Source organism: Rosa chinensis, chromosome 2, assembly GCF_002994745.2.
Source record: "Rosa chinensis cultivar Old Blush chromosome 2, RchiOBHm-V2, whole genome shotgun sequence".
Lineage (NCBI taxonomy): Eukaryota > Viridiplantae > Streptophyta > Magnoliopsida > Rosales > Rosaceae > Rosa > Rosa chinensis.
Window position 1 is genome coordinate 30,271,295 of NC_037089.1, and position 12,101 is coordinate 30,283,395.

The 12,101-nt window shown below is 38.6% G+C and overlaps 3 protein-coding genes across 3 annotated transcripts; 1 reads left to right on the forward strand and 2 right to left on the reverse strand.

Annotated features, from left to right (window-relative positions):
• Positions 1 to 860: 860 nt before the first annotated feature.
• On the reverse strand, positions 861 to 1,544 carry LOC112183307 (60S ribosomal protein L14-2). The gene has a single exon (XM_024321648.2). The coding sequence runs from the start codon at positions 1,410 to 1,412 to the stop codon at positions 1,008 to 1,010; it is 405 nt and encodes a 134-aa protein (XP_024177416.1). The 5' UTR covers positions 1,413 to 1,544; the 3' UTR covers positions 861 to 1,007.
• A 1,007-nt stretch (positions 1,545 to 2,551) lies between these two features.
• LOC112184094 (protein PXR1) lies at positions 2,552 to 3,001 on the reverse strand. The gene has a single exon (XM_024322381.1). It carries the CDS (start codon positions 2,999 to 3,001, stop codon positions 2,552 to 2,554), a length of 450 nt encoding a protein of 149 aa, XP_024178149.1.
• Positions 3,002 to 9,707: 6,706 nt separating this feature from the next.
• Positions 9,708 to 11,005, forward strand: LOC112187817 (amino acid transporter AVT6B). Its single transcript, XM_024326763.2, has 2 exons — positions 9,708 to 10,174; positions 10,532 to 11,005. Exons 1-2 carry the CDS (start codon positions 9,798 to 9,800, stop codon positions 10,674 to 10,676), a joined length of 522 nt encoding a protein of 173 aa, XP_024182531.1. The 5' UTR covers positions 9,708 to 9,797; the 3' UTR covers positions 10,677 to 11,005.
• The last annotated feature ends 1,096 nt before the right edge of the window (positions 11,006 to 12,101 follow it).

The window sequence follows — 12,101 nt, forward strand, 5'->3', positions numbered from 1 at the left end:
TTTGTAGTCAGTTTCATTTCGTGGATGTATTGCAATGGTAGTATTTAACTTGCATATATGCTTCTGCACATGTTACGTTACACTTCTTAATTAGATCATTTTTCATTTTCCAGTCATATGCATCAAAATTGCAATGGACTTTGTCTCACCTGAAAATGTCGGCTGAGTGCTTTCACTTGACAGAACTCAGAAGTATTCCGCACACTTCCAGAAAATCATAGGGCTAGAGAGGACAAATTGGAGGTATGCCATCTTTCACATTATAAGAGTGTCAATGTGGTGATTAGCATGTTGTTTTTCTTTTGGATACTGTTGTTTTGTTGTAAAGCCTATTAACCATCCTATCTGCATTCTGAGTCTAATACTTTTCTGTTCCGTTTAATTTCCTCTCTAAATGAAATCACAGGAACTGGGGAGTTTGGTTTCTCTGAAATGGCATTGGCTGAATCGTACATTTCCAATTAAGTACATACTCCATTCTTTATGGTCAATCTGTCTCAAATTAGCTAGCCCCCAAAAAGGGGTGTAGACTATGCTAGCTGTCCATTTCAAGGTGTGAATTTTTTCATGAATTCAAACCGTCTAATGTATCATTGAAATCAGGGTCGGCACACTACACATATATAGGTCGATTTAGCAGCCGCGTCCCCACAGATGCTCTTATCATTATATCAGTCTTTAGCATTTTAAGTTTACCTCATTTTGTTTGTCTCGAATCTCAAAATCTTAAAGTTGGCTGTATTAATCTTAAGCGTTATTATCACAAAGGGTCTTTCTAAATGTACCTAGTAAATATCTAAGTATACCCAACAAATTTTTACACCCAGCAAATTTATAAAATATCTAACTACACCCCACAAGTATTCCTATAATACCCTTTTCTTTAATTAAACCCAGCAGAGTGCAAAACTCATATACCCAGCAAAATACCAAGATGGTGCTACCACTGTGAATCAAAATAGCAGCAACCCAATATCTTGTAACAAGATTGCAATACTCAAACAGTTTCAGACTGCACTTGATTTCTTCAGCTTCGTTAGCTCCTGCCTGACGATTCCAGTTTTCTTGATCGTGGCCACCATGAGCTTGAACCTATTGAAATAATTAAGCGACGCTCTTCTCTTCTGCACTATCAGCTTCCTTCCCCATGAACTCTGTTCCCAGTTGTTCTTAACATCACCAGCCTCCATGGCAGCAATCAGAGTCTTCTTCTTTGGAACCCTGGGGATCTCAATCTTGATATCAGCAAGTGATAGCCTCTTGAAGTTCATCTGGGTCCTCACCACATCAGGTGCATCAACCAGAGCCCGATTCTGGTCGATGACATCGACCATCACGACAAGCCTACCGTAGTCCGGCCCGTACTTGACCAGAGCCACCCGTTCGGTCTCCACGTACCTCTTGAAAGGCATTTTTCCGGGATCTGAGAGCAGTCGGTCGTTGGCGGGGACAAATGACTAAGTGCGTGTGAGGACATATGTTTTTATCAAATCCTATATTCTTCCATCCGGTTGAGAAATTAGGTTCTGCTAACAATAAGGCTTATGATGATGGTGTCCTGTAGATGTCAAAAACTCAAACTCTAAATGTCTAATATACAAAAGAAGAAAAACAAAGAGCACTATAATAATTGCAAAGATACTGGAAGGAGAGATGGATGTCAAGGGAAAGATTAACAAATGATAAAGTAGTGATGTAAACATCAAGGCATGGAGCCCATCATCCCTGATGCACCTTACAACTTCTGCTTGTTTCTGGGCATGTTTTCATTCTTTTGTTGGGTACATTATTCAGTGAAGTTGAGGGTATTTTGGAGAATTAATTGGATTTTTTTTAAATAATTTATAAAAATTATTTGCTGGGTGTATTAAGAAATTTGTTGGGTACATTTAGAAACACCATTTTTTTTTATCACAAATGGTAACTAAACTTATCCTCTATCTTATCGATGGTACCTGAACTGCAATTTTGATCATAACCAGTACCTGAACTTTTCGACTTCATTTCAAGTGGTACCTATCACTAACTTTCATTAAAAACTAACATGTGCAAAATACATGACCTATATTCAAGAGTAGTTTGACTAAAATACCCATTAAAATAATTTTGTTTACTAGATATTTTGATCAATTAATATGTTAATAAAAATATAAGTTCAATTAAAAATAAAATTAAAAATGTATCTATACCCTCTTATGAAAATAAAATTTAAAAACAAGATCTCAACAAAAATTAATTGTTTTATAGATACATAAAAAACATTTCAAATAAAATTATAAATTTTTTTTTTTGACAAACTATAAAATATTTAAAACCAAAAGCTTATCAAAACTTTCGTAATTTTTTTTTTCCTGTCATTCATATATATTTTTAGGGAAAAAAAATACAAACAGTACCCAACCTATGTCCGACTCCGAATTTCTGTACCCAAATTTCCAAAACTATCACAATGGTACCCATGTTATCTAGCCCGACCCAACATATATACCTGCCGTCCATGACGGCGTTAACCAGTGTGCCATGTGGTGTATTTGATGGTTATTTGTGTCATTTACTTATTGTTCCTCTTGATCATCTCCTCCGGAAGAATATTCTCCTTCTTCTTCTTCTCCCTTTCCTCCCTCTTCCTCTTCTTCTCCTCTTTGTTCGTATTAATCTCCCCCTTCAGCTCTGCCATTCTCTCCTTGTACGCCTTCTTCACCGACTTGTTCTTCTCCCTCTCCTCGAACGTCGTCCCCTTCCGACTCACCTGAACCACCGACGACCTCTGCTTCCTCGGCTGCTTCCACTTTCGCTCGGAGACCTTCCCGGCGATCACGACTGGTCTGTCCGGATTGTCCGAGAAGGACACCACAGATCGCTTTGTCGGAGGTGGGTAGGTGGCGTCAATTTCCATGGAGGCATCTTGGTCGTCGGCGGTTGCTTCGGGGTTCCGCTTGCGCTTGTAGGTTTTGCCGCCGAAGCCTTTGTCTAGGCAGCGGAAGTCGATTGTGCAAGCCATACAGTGAAAACTAGGCTTACCCAGCCCTATTCTTGAGTCCCTTTGCTCTCTTCCTCTCTCTGCATCTCTACCTCTCTTTCTCTATCTCTCTGATTTGTTCTCTCTCTCTCTCTTCCTGACTTGTTGCAGAATCTTGTTGGGATGTTTTGTACAGTTAATATTGGTTATGTGGTTCGGATCGTTGGGATCATTGTGGAATTTTACTTTAGTGTTTATTCCTTGGTTGCAGCTATTCATATTTGGGTCATTCTCTAAAGATGAGACCAAGTCATTGCTTCTAAAGCAATCACCGGGGAAGCCGTCGCCTGTGAAGGGTGGAATGCCAGTGGAAACAAATGTATTGCAGTTTGGTTCGATAGATTTTGTTACGGATAAATCTTTAGTTGAGTTGAATGGTGAATCAAGTAGACAACAAAGTTCTTTGAAAGGGCTGAGCAAATTGCAGTCTCTAATAATAAGCACAATGAAGTTAAGACTGCAAAAGCAGGAGATGATAATTTACTGGGATCAGTAGCAAGTCCCTTTGCTCTCTTCCTCTCTCTGCATCTCTGCCTCTCTTTCACTCTCTCTCCGATTTGTTCTCTCCCTCTCTCTCTCTCTCAATCAAGATAAAAATTCCAATAGAATTATGAATGGATCTGTGGGGATGCATCTTCTTTTCTTCTGGGGTTGTAAAGAGATTTTGATGAAGGTGGCGGTGGCGGTGGTTATGACGGAGAGGTAGGCTTCTGGTTTCAGAAGGGATAGAGAATATGAAGAGAAATGGATTTCTTTTGACAAAGAAAGAGAAAATGGATTAGAAAGCCAAAAATTATGGTTTTATTTTTCTAGCAGTAGGATCTTAGAGTGGGTGGAAATGAAGGGCTGATATTCCTTTATAAGTAAATACATAACTAATAAAAAAATTTCAGTTAAAAAAAATACTAATAAAAATTAAAAACTAAGATTAAGGTATGAAATGACTAAAATGTCCCTGAAATTATGTCAGCTAGCATAACAATTAACACCGTCATAGACAGTAGGTACATATGTTGGGTCGAGCTAGATAATCTGGGTACCATTGTAATAGTTTTGGAAACTTGGGTACAGAAATTCGGAGTCGGCCATAGGTTGGGTACTGTTTGTATGTTTTTCCCATATTTTTAAGGGAAAATGGTCCGTACGGTACCCCGCCTTTTCCTCCTTATAACTTTTGGTACCTGACAAAAAAAAAAACATCAATATGGTATCTGAGGTTCTTTGCCAGACCGAAGATCGGTACATATGGCTGTTAGCTCCGTTACGGAGCTTGCCAGCTGGCAATCTTAGAGGGGCATTTTTGTCCATTCATATCTTAATTATATATATTTTTTCTCTTAACATTTTTTCCTCTCTCTCTCTCTCTCTCTCTCTCTCTCTCTCTCTCTCTCTGTCTCCCCCCTCGATCTCTCTTCCCTTCTTCTTCTTCTTCTTCTTCTTCTTCTTCTTCTTCTTCAGTTGCACTACCAGAAGCTCTATCAAAATAAAGCCAATACAAACAGAAACCCAATGTTTCAGTTTCAATTTTTTTCCCTTCTAAATCCATCACTCCTTTCAATTTCCTCCAATCTTGTTTTCCTTGATTCCCCTTTCATTTCTCTAACCCAATCTATTTGAATCTCACCATCAATTTCATGGGTTTTGGAGCGCTGCAAGAACCACCGGAAGAGGTTGATGCCGACTAAGATGGTGAAGGAGAGGAGGGTCATGAGGAGGGAGCGGAGGGTGGGGATGGGTCGACCCGGGCAGCGGAGGAGGGCGAGGAAGAGTTGGAGGAGGACGGAGCAGAGGGTGGGGATGGGTCTGAGAGGGATGGGTCGACCCGGGCAGCGGAGGAGGGCGAGGAAGAGTTGGAGGAGGACAGAGCAGAGGGTGGAGATAGGTCTGAGAGGGATGGGTCGACCCGGGCAGAGGAGGAGGGCGAGGAAGAGTTGGATGAGGACTGAGCGGAGGGTGGGGATGGGTCTGAGAGGGATGGGTCGACCCAGGCAGCGGAGGAGGGCGAGGAGGAGTTGGAGGAGGACGGAGCGGAGGGTGGGGATGGGTCTGAGAGGGATGGGTCGACCCGGGCAGCGGAGGAGGGCGAGGAAGAGTTGGAGGAGGACGGAGCGGAGGGTGGGGATGGGTCTGAGAGGGATGGGTCGACCCGGGCAGCGGAGGAGGGCGAGGAGGAGTTGGAGGAGGACGGAGATGGTGAGGTAGAGGGCAATGGCGGTAATGGAGATGCTGATCCTCGTCGTCATCTTTGGAATCAACGGCGGAGATTGGCTGATAGTACTCGGTGGCATCGTCGTCATCGATGTTGGTGTTGGAATGGCACTTTGAACGATCTGGGTCTTTGTATTTCTTCCTTTCTGTTTGCTTTTTGTCACTGTGAATGATCATTGACTTCGGGAGAAGCTTATGGAAGAGAAAGAGAGGGAGTGTGCGGGGTTTAGGTGATGGCCGTAGGTGATCTAATGGCTGCGGCGGTGGTGGTGGAGGAAGAGGAGGAGGAGGAGGATGGGGGGGGGGAGTGATTTGGTGCGACCCGGGTGCAGAGGTTTAGATGATCACTACCATCAATCTATTAACATTTGGGACATGGCTGGGATTAAGGAGGATGAAGACATAAAATGACGAAAATACCCTTAAAAAATTGTCAGATGGCAAGCTCTGTAACGGAGCTAACGGCCATATGTATCGATCTTCGGTCGGGCAAAGAACCTCAAGTACCGTATTGATGTTTTTTTTTTGTCAGGTACCAAAAGTTATAAGGAGGAAAAGGCGGGGTACCGTACAGACCATTTTCCCTATTTTTAATTGAAGTTGAAAGTTTTTCCTTTTGATAGTCTCATTTTTTATAGCCATATTGGCACAATATAAGTTAAAATAAGTGATATTACAAAAAAAAAGGGTAATTTTACAAATTTATCCTTGAAAAATGAGTCACGTGTTTGGCACATGTCAGTTTTTAACGGAACATTAACGGAAGTTAGTGATAGGTACCATTTGAAATAAAATCGAAAAGTTCAGGTACTGGTTGTGATCAAAATTGAAGTTTAGGTACCATCGATAAGATAGATGATAAGTTCAAGTACCATTTGTGATAATTACCCTAATCTTAAATCTTTGTTTGGCTTTTTTTTTTCTTTTCCCAAATAACTTCTTAGCTAATTCATGAATACTATATGTTGTATATGTAGTAATAACAGACTTACCCAGAAAAGAAACAAAGAGTAACATTGATAACAAAGGGGAGACAAAATTATAGAACAGTTCATGGATTTTAGATTCAATGTCACGTTATGTCAAAATCAAGTGTATTTCATGAAGATTGAAGAAGTGATAACTCTGTTTTGATAGAAAGATCAAAATGTTTAGCAGTTGTTGAATGTGGTATTAAACCTCAAAATTTGAGGAATTCTTCTCAAAGCTGAAATTGCTTGGATGCTCTAAGAAGGTCTGGAGTATTTTTTTTTTTTTTTGGGTACTTGAATCAACTTTCATTTCTAATATACCCTTGCTTGCGTGAAATATTGACAACTTATACAGTATACTTACTAGACCACTTTGTTTATTTTCTCCTCTGTTCTCTTTCTACTTCCTTAATCTTTTTCTGTTGGGCTACATTCTGATTAGATCATGGAGCTCCTCAGGGAAGGAAAACAAAATACAAGATACTCACTCTCATGGAAGAGAAGCAATTGAATTTTAACCATGCTTAGAGGTAATCTGTCCTTTCAAATTAAAGCCTTTTAACGCTTCAAACCTTTTGAGTACTCTTAAATCAAAAGTTAATTTAGACATAATTATACCGGTAGCTTTTAAACTATTATTTATTACGAGTCATATCAGTATGATCAAAAGAATCCCTACTGCAGGGTCTGTTAAGAGAATATCAGAAGAGATCAGAGACAAGAACTTCTCCCTCTTGCCACCTGTCATGTCTTTCAAAATCAAGTAATAACTATATTCCTCTGTTTTTCATATTTATATCATTGTTATGGTTAATAATGGAATGTGCAGTACCTTATATGAATAATATAGGAAGGTGCAGTGCTTCTTCTTTTTTGTTTGTTTGTTTGTTTGTTTTGTTTTTTTTTTTTTTTTTTTTTCAGATGACTGCATTAATCTTAGTCATATCATGACTGTATGCATTCTATGTTTTCAATCTTCTGTATATTGGTTTCGAAAAATTTAAAGTAGCACTTGATATTAGGATAGTGCTTTTTTTTTTAGATGTCTTCATTTTGTTTTGTTTACTATGTCTTTGTCCTGTCTCCATTAGGTCTATAACAATTAGAGATTGCATGTAAGTAAGCTTACATCTTAGTGATCTTACTGATCAGTATAATATATACTTACTTCTTATAAATTTTTATTATCTGCTATAACGTTTATTTGCATTTCGAGTCTTAAGTTAGACGAAAGATGGTTTAATCAGCATACTTTGTGATGGGCATGATCAAACAACAGATATTAGGAGAGAATCACTATAAGCCTGACTGATGATAATAAATTTAAAAAATAGGAGCAGGCGAGTGGAATCACCTTGATGATTCTCCTCTTTTCCTTTTTTACATTATATACATGACATGCTCCGTGCCTCCGTCGATTCCTTACATTCTTTTGAAGAGTCAGTTCTAGCTGTACGACAACTGTGGTTTGATACCTGCTGGATGCACTTGGAACTTTTAGTTCAATTGCAGCTCTGGGCATTGAATTTTCCTCTAATGATTAGCCTTTGGTTTAGGTTTTGATAGAGAGCTCTTTATAATCTGAAATTTCTTTTAGTTCTAATATCGCTGTCTCAAGAATTATCAAGAATTATAAATTTTCTTTGTTTATCTGCAAACTTACCATTACTTGCTACATATTCAACTATCCGTTCTTATTCGCTTCTACTACATTCTTACTTTGTCTTGACTACTTAGATGAACTTCTGCGAGGAGTTGAAAGCATTAAAGGATGTGGAGTCAAAACCAACCAATGCTGCGAACAAGGAACCAGCCAAAAATACAAAGTCTTAATTGTAATCATAGACAAGTTTTTTGCCAAGTCTAATCATATGTAATATGTACATATGCACCTGCTTGGGTAGCATTTTTGCAATTTGACTAAGTACCAGATTTGAAATGATGTGTAATGTGTATATAATTTTGAAATATGGCTAAAGTACCCAATTTTAGAACATGTAAAATAACGTGTAGTTGTATATGCAATTTTGAAATCTGCATGAAATACCAAATTTTGGATCATGTAAAACAATGTCTACTATACATCTATAACGTATTTATATAATGTGTGTAATCTTTATAAATTCAATACTATAAATTGAATAATAATGTTGCTAGTCAATCATTATATGCGGAAGGAAAGAAAAAAGAAGAAGATAGTCTCCTGAAAGAAAGAAAGAAATTAAGAAAAATCTATATAATTTCATGGCCTTTTGACCTTTTCCCTGATTATAATAATCGAGTTCGTTAATGGGTGATGATGAGAATGATAATATGACCTATCATGTCGTGAGAAAGCCAATATGTTTCTAAATCCAAGAGATCATCTATCATAACTTTATTGGATTTAATAGCTCAAATAGTGGTGACATAAAATCCACTAGTGAGACACATACGTTTCTCTAAGATGCTTCTTTATTCACAATGATTAGAGGTAGTGCATAGGAACTCTTTTATGTTCTCTTCATGTGTTTTGCATAGAATTCGTTGACTCAAATAGCTCAAAAGGGTTCGATTTGCCCTAGGAGCGTAGAGAGTTTCTGTGATTGATCTTTCTATTTTCATATGGTTTTCTCTCAGATCCATCTTATTTGTTGCTGTTTTCAGTGACTTTTCTCTTTTGTCTTTCACCACGGTTCTCGTTTTAAGTAGGCTTTGTCCGCTAGCGCACATGGGTCAATATCCATTAGTGCAACATCGGACTATTTTACCTTTGGATAAATGTCCTTTAGATCCTTTAATGGACCGTGTTCCGTTTTCTTTTACCTTGGTTTAACAATTCATCACATAGTTTGGTACTATCTGGGCTACTGCTTTGATTAGAATCTCTTTACCAGCTCCACTCAATAGTTTAGCTCGCCAACTGACCACTTTTGTTGTCATTTTTTCTTTCAAGTAGCTGAATGTCGCCGTTTTTGTCCTCCCCACAGAGGTAGGTAATCCCAAATACCGTTCATGCTTGTCAACTCGTTGAACTCCCAACAAGTCTGCCAAGTGGTGCTGCCGGTTTATATCAATGTTCTTACTAAAAGGTACTTCACTTTTCTGCAGGTTGATTTTTTGACCAGAGGCTACCTCTTAAGTATGTAATACATTTTGAAACTGTTGACATTCTTCTTCAGTAGCTGTGCCAAACAGGAAGCTGTCATCTGCGAATAGAAGGTGGTGTAGCTGTGGTGCAGTTGGTGCAAGGACAAAACCGTTGATCCACTGCTGTTGTGCAAAGTGTCTAATTAAAGATGATAGGTCTTCTGCACACAAGATGAATAGGTATGGTGACAATGGATCACCCTATCTTAGAAGTGCTAGTTAGAATTAAAACATCTTGGGTTAATATGCACATAATGATTTACCTACAATGGAGAAACTATGAGAACTGGGTCTAGGAGGTGTCATATTCTATATGTTTTTCACCTTTTAAGTGTCTATGCGTCGAGTAATTAATGATCTTCTTGAATACTTTTTCTGCAGTTCATAGCATTGACAATGAACTTGAAGACTCTACACAGATAAGAGGGATTGTGCAAACCTCACTTGCTCTATGCTCATCTGTATACATAATGACAAGCCTTTTTGGATTCCTTCTATTTGGGGATGGAACTCTTGACGATGTGCTTGCCAATTTTGATGCCAACCTTGGCATTCCTTATGGTTCCTTCCTTAATGATGCCGTTCGCGTCAGCTATGCTGCTCACCTTATGCTTGTGTTTCCTGTCGTCTTCTTCCCCTTGCGGCTCAACTTGGATGGCCGTTTCTTTCCCTCTTCAAGGCCTTTGGTTCTTGACAACATGAGATTTGCCCTTGTCACAGTTGGGCTGATTGGTATTATCTTCTTGGGTGCAAACTTTATACCCAGCATCTGGGATGCTTTCCAATTCACTGGAGCAACTGCCGCAGTGTGCATCGGGTTCATCTTCCTTGCTGCAATTACACTCAAGTGAGTTTTTGACTTGATCACAAAAACTATCTTTTAGTTCAGGTTTCAACTTGCTTCGGAACAATATGTTTATTGTTGATTTATCTTTCCCAATAATTGATGCCTTATATTTGGAGAATCATAGCTTGTAGAGAAAAGTAACCATTTTGCCTAGAAATTACGGACACATCATGCATGACACTGTTAGCAGCTATTATCCTTTTTAGCATGAGAGAATATGGAAATTGTTTACTGGATCCCCCCGACTCTGCCTTTCTTATTAGTTTTGCAGCGGCTACTTTTTTGAGTGAATAAAAATGAATTAAAATCATTTTTATTTCCAATTAACATTGAGTTTTCTTTCCCTTGGTGCTTCAGGGATCGACACAACATAGCAACTAAGAAGGACAAGATCTTGAGTATTGTTATGATTGTCCTTGCTGTATTCTCAAACGTGGTGGCAATATATAGCGATGCCTATGCCTTGTTCAAGAATGCCAACACTCCATCACTGCGTGAATGATCTCCAATGCAATTCTCTTATACGAGAATTTGCCAGGTTGTGCTCATGTTTTCAGTGAACCATCGACTGGCTGGATCATATAAACTTTATTAGAAAGGAAAACCAGGGCTTTCCAAGGGGATTGAATAAAAAATAAAGGAACACTGCTCAATGTAAAAAGGTGTGTTTGCAACTTTGCTGAGTGTAAGAACTGGGCATCGCAATTCTTTGCCCTCTGCATGTATGTTGTATGAAGTTGTTTCCGACATTGAACTCTGCTATTTTTGGTACTAGAATGAATGAAGTGAGCTGTGAAAAATGAATATATGTATCTTTATATTTGGCATGCATATTCCTAACTCTTTTTTTCTTTGGATATTATTATGTACTTTTTGTGATGAATCTGATGAATCATGAAGGAATAAAGAGAATAATAGAGGGATCAGTGACTCTAAACTGATGGTTATTCGTTCCTGTCCAGGGGGACTTGTACGAGTAGTATCCCAAGTTGGTAGCTCAACAGTGCAATGACATACCATAAACTCGTCATTTGTAGTGCATGATTTTATTTTCATGTGTTTCAATTGACATAACACTAAAATCTCGAATATATTTTTTTATAACTTCTTTTAATTTTGAAAAATTGCAAAAAAAAATTGTATCGAATTTTTAAGTTTCATCAGTGTTTAAAAATTATTATTTGAGCAATGAGCCTTCCTCAAAGATGCGGGAACTATAACGCTGTTTAAGTATATTGGTATTGAGAGAGATTGATGATAGAAGTGTATTTCATTATAGAGAATAGGAGCCCTATATATAGGGATTACAAAGTGCATAATCTAATGTTACAAGGAATACCAATCCGTGTAGGATTGGGAAATCTAGAACCTTCTCTCCTATTCCTATTCCTAGTTTGATAAGGCACACTAAACTTGATTTTCCTTCAACACTCCCCCTTGTGCCGCTCAAACTTGGTAGTGACGCTTCATCCGTTGCCTCGTTAAAAACCTTGCCAGGTAACAAAAACCCTGTGGGACAAAAATAATCCTGGTCGAAGGACAAAAAGAGCACAACACGTCCTTCACTCTTCGAGATCGAACATGTAGACATCATAACTCCCCCTGATGTCGATATCTCCCCCTGATTGCTACAATCGTGGGAGTTCGGATAACTTTCTCAATCCGATGCTCTTCACATGTTTCTCGAAGGTGGATTTAGGTAACGACTTAGTGAATAAGTCCGCTACATTATCCTCTGATCGGATTTGATTCACTTCAATCTTTAGAAGTGATTGTTGTTGCTGATTATAAAAGAACTTAGGCGATATATGCTTGGTGTTGTCGCCCTTGATGAAACCTAACTTCATTTGTTCAATACAAGCTGCATTATCCTCATAAATGCATGTAGGGTCATCTGTGGTAGACTTCAAACCACAACTTCCTTGAA